Source organism: Coregonus lavaretus, assembly GCF_964263955.1.
Source record: "Coregonus lavaretus genome assembly, chromosome: 10".
NCBI lineage: Eukaryota > Metazoa > Chordata > Actinopteri > Salmoniformes > Salmonidae > Coregonus > Coregonus lavaretus.
Window position 1 is genome coordinate 42,405,193 of NC_139997.1, and position 14,768 is coordinate 42,419,960.

The 14,768-nt window shown below is 39.5% G+C and overlaps 1 protein-coding gene across 2 annotated transcripts; it reads right to left on the reverse strand.

Annotated features, from left to right (window-relative positions):
- Positions 1-4,659: 4,659 nt before the first annotated feature.
- LOC311135873 (T-box transcription factor TBX2b-like) lies at positions 4,660-12,396 on the reverse strand. Of its 2 annotated transcripts, none has more exons than XM_084169897.1 (7): positions 11,953-12,396; positions 11,174-11,441; positions 9,562-9,708; positions 8,642-8,718; positions 8,281-8,453; positions 6,536-7,134; positions 4,660-5,945 (listed from the first exon to the last, which is right to left on the reverse strand). In XM_084169897.1, exons 1-7 carry the CDS (start codon positions 12,312-12,314, stop codon positions 5,511-5,513), a joined length of 2,061 nt encoding a protein of 686 aa, XP_084026023.1. In that variant the 5' UTR covers positions 12,315-12,396; the 3' UTR covers positions 4,660-5,510. The 2 variants fall into 2 exon arrangements, with proteins under 2 accessions (XP_084026023.1, XP_084026022.1); XM_084169896.1 differs by having other exon boundaries at positions 8,281-8,465.
- Positions 12,397-14,768: the final 2,372 nt, after the last annotated feature.

Sequence of the window (14,768 nt, forward strand, 5' to 3'; positions counted from 1 at the left end):
AAGTATTTGACCCCCTCTCAATCAGAAAGATTTCTGGCTCCCAGGTGTCTTTTATACAGGTAACGAGCTGAGATTAGGAGCACACTCTTAAAGGGAGTGCTCCTAATCTCAGCTTGTTACCTGTATAAAAGACACCTGCCCACAGAAGCAATCAATCAATCAGATTCCAAACTCTCCACCATGGCCAAGACCAAAGAGCTCTCCAAGGATGTCAGGGACAAGATTGTAGACCTACACAAGGCTGGAATGGGCTACAAGACCATCGCCAAGCAGCTTGGTGAGAAGGTGACAACAGTTGGTGCGATTATTCGCAAATGGAAGAAACACAATCTCCCTCGGCCTGGGGCTCCATGCAAGATCTCACCTCGTGGAGTTGCAATGATCATGAGAACGGTGAGGAATCAGCCCAGAACTACACGGGAGGATCTTGTCAATGGTCTCAAGGCAGCTGGGACCATAGTCACAAAGAAAACAATTGGTAACACACTACGCCGTGAAGGACTGAAATCCTGCAGCGCCCGCAAGGTCCCCCTGCTCAAGAAAGCACATATACAGGCCCGTCTGACGTTTGCCAATGAACATCTGAATAATTCAGAGGAGAACTGGGTGAAAGTGTTGTGGTCAGATGAGACCAAAATCGAGCTCTTTGGCATCAACTCAACTCGCCGTGTTTGGAGGAGGAGGAATGCTGCCTATGACCCCAAGAACACAATCCCCACCGTCAAACATGGAGGTGGAAACATTATGCTTTGGGGGTGTTTTTCTGCAAAGGGGACAGGACAACTTCACAGCATCAAAGGGACGATGGACGGGCCATGTACCGTCAGATCTTGGGTGAGAACCTCCTTCCCTCAGTCAGGGCATTGAAAATGGGTCGTGGATGGGTATTCCAGCATGACAATGACCCAAAACACACGGCCAAGGCAACAAAGGAGTGGCTCAAGAAGAAGCACATTAAGGTCCTGGAGTGGCCTAGCCAGTCTCCAGACCTTAATCCCATATAAAATCTGTGGAGGGAGCTGAAGGTTCGAGTTGCCAAACGTCAGCATCGAAATCTTAATGACTTGGAGAAGATCTGCAAAGAGGAGTGGGACAAAATCCCTTCTGAGATGTTTGCAAACCTGGTGGCCAACTACAAGAAACGTCTGACCTCTGTGATTGCCAAAACGGGTTTTGCCACCAAGTATTAAGTCATGTTTTGCAGAGGGGTCAAATACTTATTTCCCTCATTAAAATGCAAATCAATTTATAACATTTTTGACATGCGTTTTTCTGGATGTTTTTGTTGTTATTCTGTCTCTCACTGTTCAAATCAACCTACCATTAAAATTATAGACTGATCATGTCTTTGTCAGTGGGCAAACATACAAAATCAGCAGGGGATCAAATACTTTTTTCCCTCACTGTAGGAGTAGCCTACAGCCAATAGGCCTATTCCTGGGTTGCACATTTCCTCACAATATTGTTTTAACCGTTCGTTTTAGAACTGATTAAGAATTAGTCTAAAGTGAATTAATGTGGCTTGGAAACATGATGACATTTCAAACGGAGGTCAATGATTAGTAGGGCAAGCTTTTGTCATCCTTGTGATGTTGCCAGATTGACTTTAAATGCAGTAGCCTATAACTCAGTGGTGGAAAATGTACCCAGTTTTCATACTTGAGTAAAAGTAAAGATACCTTAATAGAAAATTACTCAAATAAAAGTGAAAGTCACACAGTAAAATACTACTTGAGTAAAACTCAAAGTATTTGGTTTTAAATATACTTAAGTATCAAAAGTAAATTGAATCGCTAAATATACGTAAGTACCAAAAGTAGGCTATAAATCATTTCAAATTCCTTATATTAAGGCACCATTTTTTTGTTTCATTTACAGATTGGCCAGGGGCACACTCCAACTCTCAGACATCATTTAATGAAGCATGTGTGTTTAGTTAGTCAGTCAGATCGAGGCAGTAAGGATGACCAGGGATGTTCTCTTAAGTGTGTGAATTTTCCTGTCCTGCTAAGCATTTGGGTGTCAGGGAAAATGTATGGAGTAAAAAGTACATTATTTTATTTAGGAATGTAGGGAAGTAAAAGTACTGATACCCACAAAAAACTGCTTAAGTAGTACTTTAAAGTATTTTTACACCACTGGTATAACTTTAGCTAGCTAGCTAAGATTGACGGGAGAGCACTGACATTTTAGCTTGACATTGCTAGCTAGTTATGATTAACTTTGCTAGCTATGGCAACATTGACATCTCTCTAAAGTAAACTTGACAACATCATAATGATGGAGACGTTTTTTTTTCTACTAATTATTTGTCTACTTTAGTAATCTCATCATATGTCCAGGCCACTAGTGTAATTTTGACGAAACAGTCAGTAGCCCCCATTCAGAAAGACTGAGCATTAACCATCAGTTGGACATCAATATGCTGCATCATCTGTAGAAAGTTGATAACAATGGCAACAATGCGACCAAGTACAATGCGACCGAGTGACAGAGGTGCAATCCATGAATATATAAACATTTACAGATATGGAATAATACAATGCAGAAGGCGGAAACTCAAGAACTTTTCCAAATAAATAAATATGCGTGAGTTTGATAAAAATATATAGAAATTATAGGCTATTACATGGAGGGAATAATGAAAACCCTAGAAAAATAACTTTCCTTTCTTTCAGGTAAATAAAATATCTAGAATGTTTGGAAATGTTTGCTCAAGATGTCGAAACAATAAAACAGGAGACATTTTATTTTAGCAAGAGGCTATTGCATGTCAAAATTGTAATTTTTTCCAACAATGTTTTTGTACTGTAACATTGAGCTAGGCTAGAATAGAGATGTTTATTTAGGCTATATGGTTGGGAGCATCTGGAGTGAGAGAGTAAAATAACTATGATATAGCCTAGGCTATGTCTTTTTAATAGCCATTGGATTTCAGTATTTAGCCCTACATTTGTAAAATAATTTTACATTTGTTTATTTTATGCGGAGGGCCTACTATTTTATTAACAACGATGCAGCACTTGATTTGTGCAATGTTATTTGTTTGGGTTTTTACGAAAGGTTCCTGAACATTTTATTGGTAGGTCTTGATGAATATGATGAGACATTTTAAGATGTATCTTTGATTCGATATGCCCATAACTAGCCTAGGCAGCCAATAGTGGGCTCTTGATCTGCACTGTCATCTAGGCTTGATGTGCATTCCCGGTAACACACTCATGTACCCAGTGGACTGGCTCGTACATAAAGCATCCTCCATTCAGGCTGCAAAGGCATAGTTTTCCTCCTTAACTAGCTTTAATGGAGAGAAGGCGGAACAAAATGGGAAAATATGCATACTTTCTTTATGAAACAACATTTTCCACCACCATGCTAGAGTGGCTAATGCCTAGGATCACTAGTCTTTGATGCGAGAATTCCTTTCATAGGAAGGCGGGGCAATATCATGAATATTCAGGATATTGCTAATTCGTCACGCTAGCTAGCTAACTTTAGCTAGACTCGGGAGCTCATGGGGACATAGGCTTCAGGAGCCAGCGGGTTAAATATGATTCCACCATGGGCAACAACAATTGGCTACTAGATCATTTGCAGCCAAATATGTTCAACTCATAGCTAGTTTATTCAGTGACTATTCATGAAATTGCGTATCGCATTCAGCCAATCAGGTTGCAGCAGTCTGTTGATTACCTCTGGCAGAACACAGGGCTCAACATCAGCAAGTAGCATTCCTAGGCATTAGCCACTCTAGCATGGTGGTGGAAAATGGTGTTTTATAAAGGAAGTATGCATATTTCCCCAATTTTTTCCCCGACCTTCTCACCATTACAGCTAATTAAGGAGGAAAATGATGCCTTTGCAGCCTTAATGGAGTATGCTTTATGTACGAGTGGGTCCACAGGGGACAGGAGTGTATTATCAGGAATCAGTGGAGGCTGCTGAGGGGAGGACGGCTCATAATAATCGCTGGAATGGAGTGAATATATTTGATACCATTCCCCAATTAAGGTCGCACCAACCTCCTGTGCCGGGAATACACATCAAGCCTAGACAATAGTGCAGATCTGTTGCCTAGGCTAACTCATCACATAAGGCATAATATTAAAAGCTTTAATTTTTTTCTTTATAGAAATACGGATTACACCATTTTGATTTTGATCAAACCTGTCATGTCAAAACAACTGAAACCTAGGTTTGGTTTGAACCTGACATGCGAATGTTATAGCCAACTGTTAATAAAGGGACATATTGGCCATTAAAAGAGGGACCTGGTTTAAAATAATAAAATGTCAACATATTTTTTATTGTTCCAAAAAGTATAAATATTGTTTAAACGAACTAACCCTTATCACTTAAACTCTATATTTTGTCAGAAGTTCGCTTTGATAGGCTATTGCAGTTATGGTTGTCAACACTATTGAAAGATAAAGATACTAGGCTGGCTATGCCTTTCCGTTTACGCTTTTAAATAAAAAATTATTGGATTTCTACATGCAGAAACCGTTGAAAGAAAAATTATATTTGCTCTCATTATCAAGGAACAGGGCCTGTAAGGCATTACGTTTTTATTTAATCGAGCCTTTCAAATATCTTATTTCACGAGGCAAGCTCAACAATACACAAATCAAATAAAGTAAATGATACAAAACAACATCTGAAGGACACATTCATTTTTATTTAAAGTGTGAGGAACTCAACAAAAACATATTAATTTACCCGAATAAACCAGCACAAAAGATGCCAATTCAGCTACCTCTGATAGTCTTCAGTGCTTGTGAAAAAGAAACCTGAGTTTTCCCTGCCAATTGCACAGTGCTGCGCGTTATATCGCATAACAATGTTTGATCAATAGCATATGAAAAAGGTATGCAGGTGGCACGCATTTCCTTCATATATCATCTCAATGGCAGGATAAACAGCAATGCATCAGAAACATTTGAAACTCATTCGGTTTCGTAACAACAAGCGCTAAATAGTGTTAATGTACAATAGCCTATATTTCCATGTAAAAAGGGAAATTATAAATGCAACAAGTTGAAATCTAAGTAGTATATACACGCCAATGTACAGATTTGAATAAATTAATAACAAGTTGCATATTATTTGATACTTACAGGATCTTGGAAACATAAATAATTCAATCAGATTAATCTTTCATATTATGAGTTACAAACGTTTTTCCAAAACAGCTTCAGAAATCAGTTTAACCGGACGTGTTGCTTTCCATCCCTTTTGAAATCTATTGTAATGTATTTTTTGGATGTAGCTTTTTCCTTATCAATAGCCTACCAATATCCTCTGTTTCCTTCAGGGGCCTAGATGCTCTCCATACACAGTTATACACTGACGTTAAGGGATCTATATCACCGATATAGTATCTTGTTTGATGAACTCCCCTGTTGGTCACCTCTTCAGCCCACATCACCCACCCATCGAACTCTCAGCACAACTGTGTATAGCCCGAAAGAATCACCTCAAAGACACCTTGATTGAACAGGTGATTTTCGTCACTTTTGAGAGTCAATGGCAGGAGACATTTCTCTGGGTTTTTCCAGTCCTCTGACCAGCCTCTGTATATTTAGCAGTTCGTTAGTGGAATCCTTCACAGATGTTTTGGGGGATGCTGTCGTCTGGCTGGACGCTTTGTGGCTGTGGTGCTCGGATACAGGACTTGTTTCTCTGCTGCCTGATTTGGACAGGTCGGATGCTGCGTTTAAACTGCCCGGCAGCCCTGTTGTAAGCAGGTTAGTGCTTGGAGGAATAGACGTGGGCATCTGATAAGGGTTGAATCGCAGTCTTTGTCGGGAGGTGGTGAGGAAATGGTTTCTGCCCAATGTGGAGGCTGCAGTGCAGTTGGGGAGGGCAGAGGCCGCAGCAGCAGCAGCTGCCATGTAGTTGTATGGATACGGGAACAATCCTCCAAAAGGTGGCATCGAAATTCCCTGTGTTTAAAAAATAATCGCGTTATTATACATGTACAAATGCTATACAAACAGAATTCCAGGCCTGTCGTACTTCTTGGATTCTTAGCTGCATTTTTGTCTCTCTGTTTCTGATGTTTAAACGACACTGTGTTATAGGCTATTAAAATAATCTAATCTACTACGATTAAAAAAGTAGGCCTATATCTATCCATAATTAAAAGAAAGTATATTATCATGTTCTCAATTAAATCAAAAATGTTATACACAAGATCCCAATTTTGTTTTGAATAGCCCAATAAACTAGACAATAAACTAGACTTTAGTCATTCTCCAGTGAAACTATATAGTCATAAATCGACATTAAATTGATCATAGGCCTACTGAAATCATTTATTATGAATGCACTTGAAAGTGATGCTAAAAATATGTTTTAATTGTAGAAGTTTGTGCAGGAAAACGTATAGAAATAGCCTATTGTGTTCCATAGGCTACATAATGTAGGCTAATTCGTTGTTAAGAGGACATTACTATTATTTGGTCTATATGCATTGCTACCTTCATGCAAGCTTGTCTGTAGCCTAGATATTAGAGTTAAAGTAAATGTTTACCTGAGACGCTAGCATGTGTTGTGACAGGTGGAATGGGAAGGGACTAGGGCCCGCACTTTGAGAGGAGAGGCCTCCGTTTTCCAGGCCATTAGCTCCGGACATAGAGGCCAACAGATGCCCCATACCCATGTTGGAGAATGCCCCTGGTGCCATCGAAAACTGTCCGGGGTGGAACAACATTTGTCCCGTATTCAAAGGGTTAAAGAACTGTTGACTGTGGAAACCGGAAAGGGCCAGACTCTGCAGGTGACTCGCGCTGAAGTGTGATGGGCTCTCTGTCTGTACCATCAGAGGAGAAAACCCATCGTTGACCCCACTGATGCCCCCACTTTCCGTGTCTTTCTTTGTAGGATCCGTCTCTTTGCGGTGCTTATGATCTAACTTGTCCTTTTCAAGATTTCGAATACTGAACACAGAGTCGCTCTCTTTCCTTGAATCCAGGTAGTCGCTCTTCTTTTCCAGCAGTGGCCTATCTCTCACGCTGTCATCGCCTTTAGGGCTGAAAGGAGAGGTTGGTTCAGGCCGTGGGCTGCTGGCTGCGATGGAGCGCTCCTCTTGTGGGTCAAGCTCCTGATCACTGTCAGTGCAGTTCTTGTCGTCTGTAAAACATTATTCCGAACTTCCATTAAAATATCGAAATGAAATGATAGAATATAACATAATGTGATTAAAACCCCTACAGTAACTTATAGCCTACCCATATGACACAGAGAAAAAATAACTATAGGCTATGTGAGTAGCATTTGCATAGCTTCCAGTGTGCTACAACCATTTAAAATCACAACCAGTACATGCGTAGCATTACCTTATATATTATTTCAAGGAAGGAGTCGTGATTTAGTGTTAACATTCCTAACGACTTCCCTTCCGCGTGTAAAAATGCATGGTTCGTTGGTGAGGTTAGCATACATTTTGTTTAAAGTCGTTCTATAAAGCTTCCGCAGTTGAACTAGGCCAACGTTTAGTGCTTGGTTGCTTATCTAATGCGTAACTATCGAATAATAATCTGAATACCATGCATACTACAGTAATCAAGGGGCTGAATGTTTATGGACCTGTCAGTAGATGGCGCATTTGTCACACTGATGCATGAGGCCCAGCCTACATGTTTTATAGAGCAATGGATATGGGCAGGGGCACAACTTTCACTGGGGACATGTCCCCCCACATTCTGAAATTGTATTTTTGTCCCCCCCAGTTGTATCATTGGAATGTGATACAAAACGAGCCAATGGTTTGCTTTAGGACCATGTGGACGCCTCCGAGCGAACGGGTAGGCTGTTTGGAGTGTTTAACTGACTGGATAATATATATATATATATATATATATATATATATATATATATATATATATATATATATATATATATATAGTTATGTCCCCCCCACTTCTAAAAACAAAGTTGCGCCCCTGGAAATACTATACCCTGGATAAAGAAATCTTCCTGTATGTTATTGTTTCTCCTGTTCTACAGCACCTTTATAACTTGTCCCTAAACCAATAGCCTATCACAACTAAGATCACACAGCATGCAGATTTCTCCACTTATCCTCTGTTATTTTTTCTTCTTATATTTCTCTCTCATCCAATTGTAAATCATCCAGAAAACATTCTGCTCAGCTTAATGACACATAATAACAACATACCTTCAGTATCGAGTCTTATTAAATTACTGGCATCTTCAAAATGACCAATTAGTGGACATGCAAATGAATGTAAACACATGCTTAATGAGAGGACTTACCTCGACTGGTTCGGTTGAACCTCAGTGGACTGGTAACAGGTCCCAGTGGAGAATGAACCGAGTCCCTTCCGGTGGTTTGTTCACAGGAGGAGTCATCCGAGTCGGCACAGTCCCGGTGCCCTATGAGGTCCCGGTTCTCATACATGCGCAGCGATGGAAGGGTTAACTGCTTCCTGCAGACCGAACTGAGATTAGTTAATGCATCTGTATTGTGTGATCGAATCACTTTTGATCATGCAAGCAGTCTACTACACAGTATTGCTCAGTCTGCTAATTGTTGTTATCCCAATGAGACAAGTATTCTCAACTCATTATCATATTTTCAGGGTCATTCAATTCAATATCGAAGAAAATAATATACCTCTTTTCTCGTCGTCCATTTCCCGTGTCTCTGAACCCTTTGGCAAAGGGGTTGTGATCAATTTTGAGCTGTGTGATCTGTAGAGAAAATTAGAGTGCATGGCAATCAACAATGGTATCCTTAAAATAGTAAAATGTATTACATGGAAAAGTACCAATGAACTATTCTTAAATTGCTTGGCGTACTACCACTAATAATACTAATGCCATTGATGAGCAAAATAATACCATTAATTCAACAGGCATTATTGATGGAATAATAATTGTAAGTAACAATAGCAAGTGTATGGTGCTGGGGACTGCTGCGCTTGTTAGCTCGTGCCCTCTGGAGAGGCAAGACAAGCATCTCTGTTGATGATGTGTAATTACTAAAGCCGATCAATTATTCATAATTCTTCTAAAAGGAAAGTGCTATACCTAACATTTAGACTATTATATGCTGATGTAATTCTCAGAGACTGAATGCTACTATTTAAACTTTCGTGGCACACCTATACTGGCCTTGTTCATTTAGGAACAATACTATCCGTTCATATATTAATTTTCGTCTGTCCTATGAGTCTTTCCAAGCTGTGTTCATGCTTTGCCTTAGTGTATTGCATGCTTTGATTGTTCAGAACTGCTTTGGAGTCTCCATGCAGTAGCCCGAGGACATAGTGAAGATAAGTGCCTTCTAATCGATTGTGACTCTGTACCATAAACTTTACACAAGCCTACCATCAAGCCACCAGGCCACTTCAACATGTACTCTAATTAACATCAACATAAGATAGGTTATTGAGTAAAGATTCCTAACGAAGTCCAGATAACTGACTGGTCCAACTGTTTAAAGCATATATCCCCATTATATTTAGATTTTTGAGAACTTATGCAACTGTGAAATTATGAAACAACACGCACACACTTTCTAGTGAAGCTTACCTTGTCATTCTGATATGCAGTGACACCTATAAAATCTGTCTCTGGAAAAACGTATGTCCGGAAGGTGCTGTAAGGGAGCTTCAGAATGTCGTTGGCCCTCACGATATGAAACCTGGGCTGGTATTTATGCATCGAATTCAGGATAGTCTGAGATTGCAAAGAAACAGAAAATATGTTATAAGGTGATCATGGTGATACACGTTTTGGTTTGAACTGAGATGATGATGACAATATATTATTGTATTATTCCAGGGAATTTATACACCCCACCAAAGAGAGACACACACTGTGTTTCATAATGCATTATTAATTTGTAAAAGCCGATGATTTCCTTAAACCATGATTTTACGTAACAAACGTAGACAACAAACAAGCATGACAAAAGTTGGTCAACTATTTCGAGCGTTTATAAGCCTACTGACAATGAAGACTGACCGAATGTTTTGCATTGGGGCCGAGTAGGTGCCTACCATCCAGCTTCTATTGTGGAACTTGTTATTTGTAAGAATATATCACAATTATGATTATGCCTTATCATTAGCCTATTACTGATGTTATTACATGTAGCCAGTCCTATATAAAACGGTTACGTGGGATTATGCATTTATATAAACTTTTCTAAAATGTTTTATTGCACTTGTCAATTAATGTAAAGAAGTATGAAGCATTTGCAACATATTTGAAAATGTGTCAAGGACTTTCATAAAGGTGTAGCCTAAACATGGTTATGAAATTAACAGCTCTTGTAACGCTTGACTAATTTGGATTGGCATAACCTGCACTAGACATGAGAAAAACGACAATAGCAGGCAGCAATAACTGAATTACTTTAGCACAATGCCGTAAAATCAAAACTGTATTCAAATCATATTCAAAATACTGGCCTATATGCCGACATGGGCAATAACCTATTGGAAAGCATTTGGGATACGTAGTTGTTATTGCATGTAAGCGTTGAGTATCTGCTAACATTTCCACGTGCCCTTCTTGCAATATTTCTATCCAAATTGTACTGAAATGAAACACCTTGGGATCAAACATCTATGAATTTTGCTCTTGAGCTCAAGGCATAGCATCGTACTAAAATAGGTCAAACAAGATGTATAAGGTCGCCTGAAGAGACTCACAAATCCAACACAAGAGATGGAAAAAGTATGTCCTCTTGTCTTCGACCTGGTTCTTGCTATACTTGACTTAATCCCATACTTTGACACTCTGCTACGCACCAAAACATACCACGAATGTAATACTTTAAAAAAAACAATAAATAAAATCTCAACCACTGTTGTTGAGCCTTAAAACTCCTTTAGAGATGCATGGTGGATTACTACAGTGTTACCAATATTTTTGTGATTTTCTTTTCATTGTTGTTGCTTATCAATGAAGGTTAAATAATTGATCAACTGGTGTTATACCTTCCAACGACTTTACATATGCATTATTCTAGGCATACGTACCTCATTATAATATGCATTGATTGATTGCGTCTACAAAATGGCCTGATAGGAATATCAGCATTGAACCATTTTCAACAGCCAGGTTGGTTTGACTAAAAAGCCTAATTCATATCTTTCATCGATACATTATAAAATTAAATCAACAAAATACTTACAAATCCATGCTTGTCCGATATATTATTCGTCAACTTCAGTTTATTAAAAGCAACAGGCTTCGCCATCCACTGCTCTCCTGTGGCAGGGCTGTCCGGATGGATGTACATTCGTTTGGGCATCTCCGGGTCAGCTTTCCCAGCTACCATCCAACGCGAGTTGTGGAACTTGTAGCGGCAGTCGTCAGCAGAGACTATATCCATAAGGAGGATATACTTGGCTTTCTTATCAACGCCATTGACGCGAACTTTGAATGGGGGAAACATCCTCCTGCAATAGAGTAAAACGAGAGTGATAAAGATTATGCAAAAACACTGAAACCAAGGGGGATGTAGGCTACACCAATAATTCTAAGGGCAGGCCTTGGAATTCAGCACAAAAGTTCAACAGCCTAACCAAACCACTTAACCTTTTCCCTCTTCAAACACATTTGTTTCGACACATGCATGCATTGGTTGATTGATTGATTGAATTTGGTAATTAAAGGCCCTAAAGTCTAAAGGCCCAATGTATAAACACTATGCTATATATATATATATATACTACAACCTACTTCACTCTATATATATATATATATATATATATATATATATATATATATATATATATATATATATATATATATATATATATATATATATTCAGTGCCACCACCTTTTGGATTACTATTGCTTGATCCAGAATATTACTATTGTTTGAGTGATTCATTTATATGACCATTTCCTAATCAAATAAACTTATGCAGCAGTATGCACACGTAACAGTAAATAAAGGTCCTTACCTTCCTGATTTCGTAATAACCATCTCGGTTCCTATTTTGTGAAATTGGTCCCATAAATCCTTGGCCTCCAGAGTGACTTTTGGGTCGTCCTCCACCTCTTCCTCCGGCTCCAAGCTCTTGAGGGAGCGGAGATGAGCCACTTGGTGGTGATGACCCAACGCAGCGTGGAGTCCCGCTTCCGCGGCTCCAGAGAGAGGATGGTCGGATAGGGGTTTGGTAAGAGCGCCGTGAGACAGCGTAAGTCCATGAAAGAAGGAAGGCTGTGCAGCTGCAAGGAAGGCTGACATAGGAAAGTCGGCCGGCCGGTGAGCGTGGAAAGGGTGATAAGCCATGGCAGTCCCTGTGTAAACTGGATCTCTCATCTGTGCATCCAAAACATCGATGTAAAATTATTATACGCTATTATGTCCACTCTCAGTAGAAGTATTGGTGTGTGTGTATCCAAAAGACAGATGTCTTATTCGAGTAGAAATATAAAAGTAGTTTCGCGTGCGTAACCAAGAGCGAACGCGTCTCAGACGCCTCCAACAGACCGAGGGAGGCTTGAGTGCACTGCTACTCCTGATGCTGCGTTCCCACACAGCACCGTGATAATATCCGTCAAAGAGACGGCATCGACACTTCGAGAGCAGAGCTGGGCTTCACTTCTTATCCAACCAAGTAACTTTCGGAAAAATAAAATCACTCTTTACACGGATATAGTTCTGTGTACTGAGTTCAAATTGAGAGGTCTTGCTCTGACCACTTTGGAATTGTGACTGCCTAACATGTCCCTCCTCCCTGGATCCAGACACTAATGAACCAAGCCCGCTTGATTGCCGATTTTACGCTTTCTGGACCAATTGTGGAGCTCTATAGGCGTGGTTTTGACAGCTCCGGCCAAGATCGGTAGGGGGGGCTAAAAGGTGTCGGAAGCATTAGCTGTAAGAAAACATGTAAACAGAATAAAATATGAACCAATGACAGAGTAAAGATCTGGAAATCCCTCCCCCAAACTTCGAATGGAACACCAGCTGGCTTTTGCTGCATGGCCGGTGAAGAGGACGGATCCTCCGTCTGCTTAGTCGTTTTGTGAAGCCTTCACTCCACGCAAGAACTAGCCTATACATCCTATTTCTAATATCGACTGGTTCAAATTATTCGTCCAGTAAAGCCTCACTTGAAATAATGGTATTCATACTAATGAATGAGTTTATAAAACAGCAGCTTTTATTCCTACAAAACTTTTTGTAGGCCTAGAAACGAATGTCTCTCTGGCTGGTAAACAGACTAGGCTACTACACAACGCCTTGGTACCTGGCTTAGAATTCGGTTGTGTTTTTAAAATACTTTTACTTTATGGTGTCTTTTGATGCGCTGTTGTTGCACTTTTGTAACGTTGTGATAGGCTATATTCATATTCATAACATCATATGTATAACTATTCTATTGATATGTGCCTATCAAAACGTACACATGTATTATTTAACAGCTAGACATTTAGCCTAGCAAATACATTAGTTTCATGGAATCATATCCCTGTTGTCGGAAATGTACTCCAGATGCCATATCAAAGCACAGAAAGAAGAGAGATTTGAAGAGCTACACCCGATTACAACTGAGCTGAGGCGAAGTGGGCTTATACCTTCGAGGAGTTATTCAAGAGTTATTCAATTCAACGGAATGTCTTACATCTTCAAAACAGACGGATTTAAGATAAGGATAGGCCTACGATTTTGTATTATTATTGCGAATCTATGGATGTATTATAACCTACTTTTTCAGCAAAGTTCTTTACCATACATTAAATATCAAATGTATCCAAAATTGACAGAAAATTATTGACTATTCGAAACAATAGCATATCATATTATTTACAGCGGCAAGGGTTCATGAGTAGACAATGGTAGGCTATGCCTGACCGTTTGTAGGGATTCTCAATAGGCTACTGCTCATCAGACATGGCACGTGCGTTATGCAAGATGCAACCTGGTGAATTTGTCAAACTTCATACTATCGGCTACCAAAGGTTATGTGTGATTCCTGTGTAGCAATATAAATTTCTCGAAATACCATTGTGTATACCTTTAAGAAGTCCTTGTGCAGATCCTTGATTGAGTTGGGCTACGTTTGTTAAGGAGCGCTTGGCGCCAGTCTGCTGGCGTCCCACAATAAGAACCCTTTCCTGTCACTTCATATTTAACCCCAAATCTTCAAACAGCGTGCTCCAATCTTCTCTGCATTCCCTCTAAGGCTGCAGCCCATGATATATCTGTAACTTCGGATTTCCTGCACTTGCCAGATATCGGCGATAGTTTGGCTATAATTATTTATTCGAATGCAGAATTCTTAATGAATGAATGAAGAGGTGCAGTTGCAAGTTTAGTGCGCGCTGACGTCGGTAAAGTTCACATACTCAAGCCAAGCTTAAAACATTCAAAAATCCAGCTGAATACACCGGACCTCTGTCACAATGGTGAGACTCTTCATAATTATACCCTCATAAACCCTATAATGCAATATGTTTTCACATTATATTTTCTTTCTGTTATTTTCTTTCTGTTTTGGAGTTTATCTAATCTTGAACGAATTGTCACTTGTTAGCATTGAAGAAAATTATACGAGGATCTTATTTTGAAAACATGTAGTCACACATAATATATTACTAAAAGTTGTTTTAACTTTTAACAATGCATATTCAGTGGTATGCTGTAATGTCATTTACATTATATGACATTTACAGATCATTCAAACGATTAGGGGAGAAGAAGTGGAATATGGAACGTAGGCCTACACACCTTAGGTGTCGATAATGGTGTGTCTGGAAGAGTCCATTG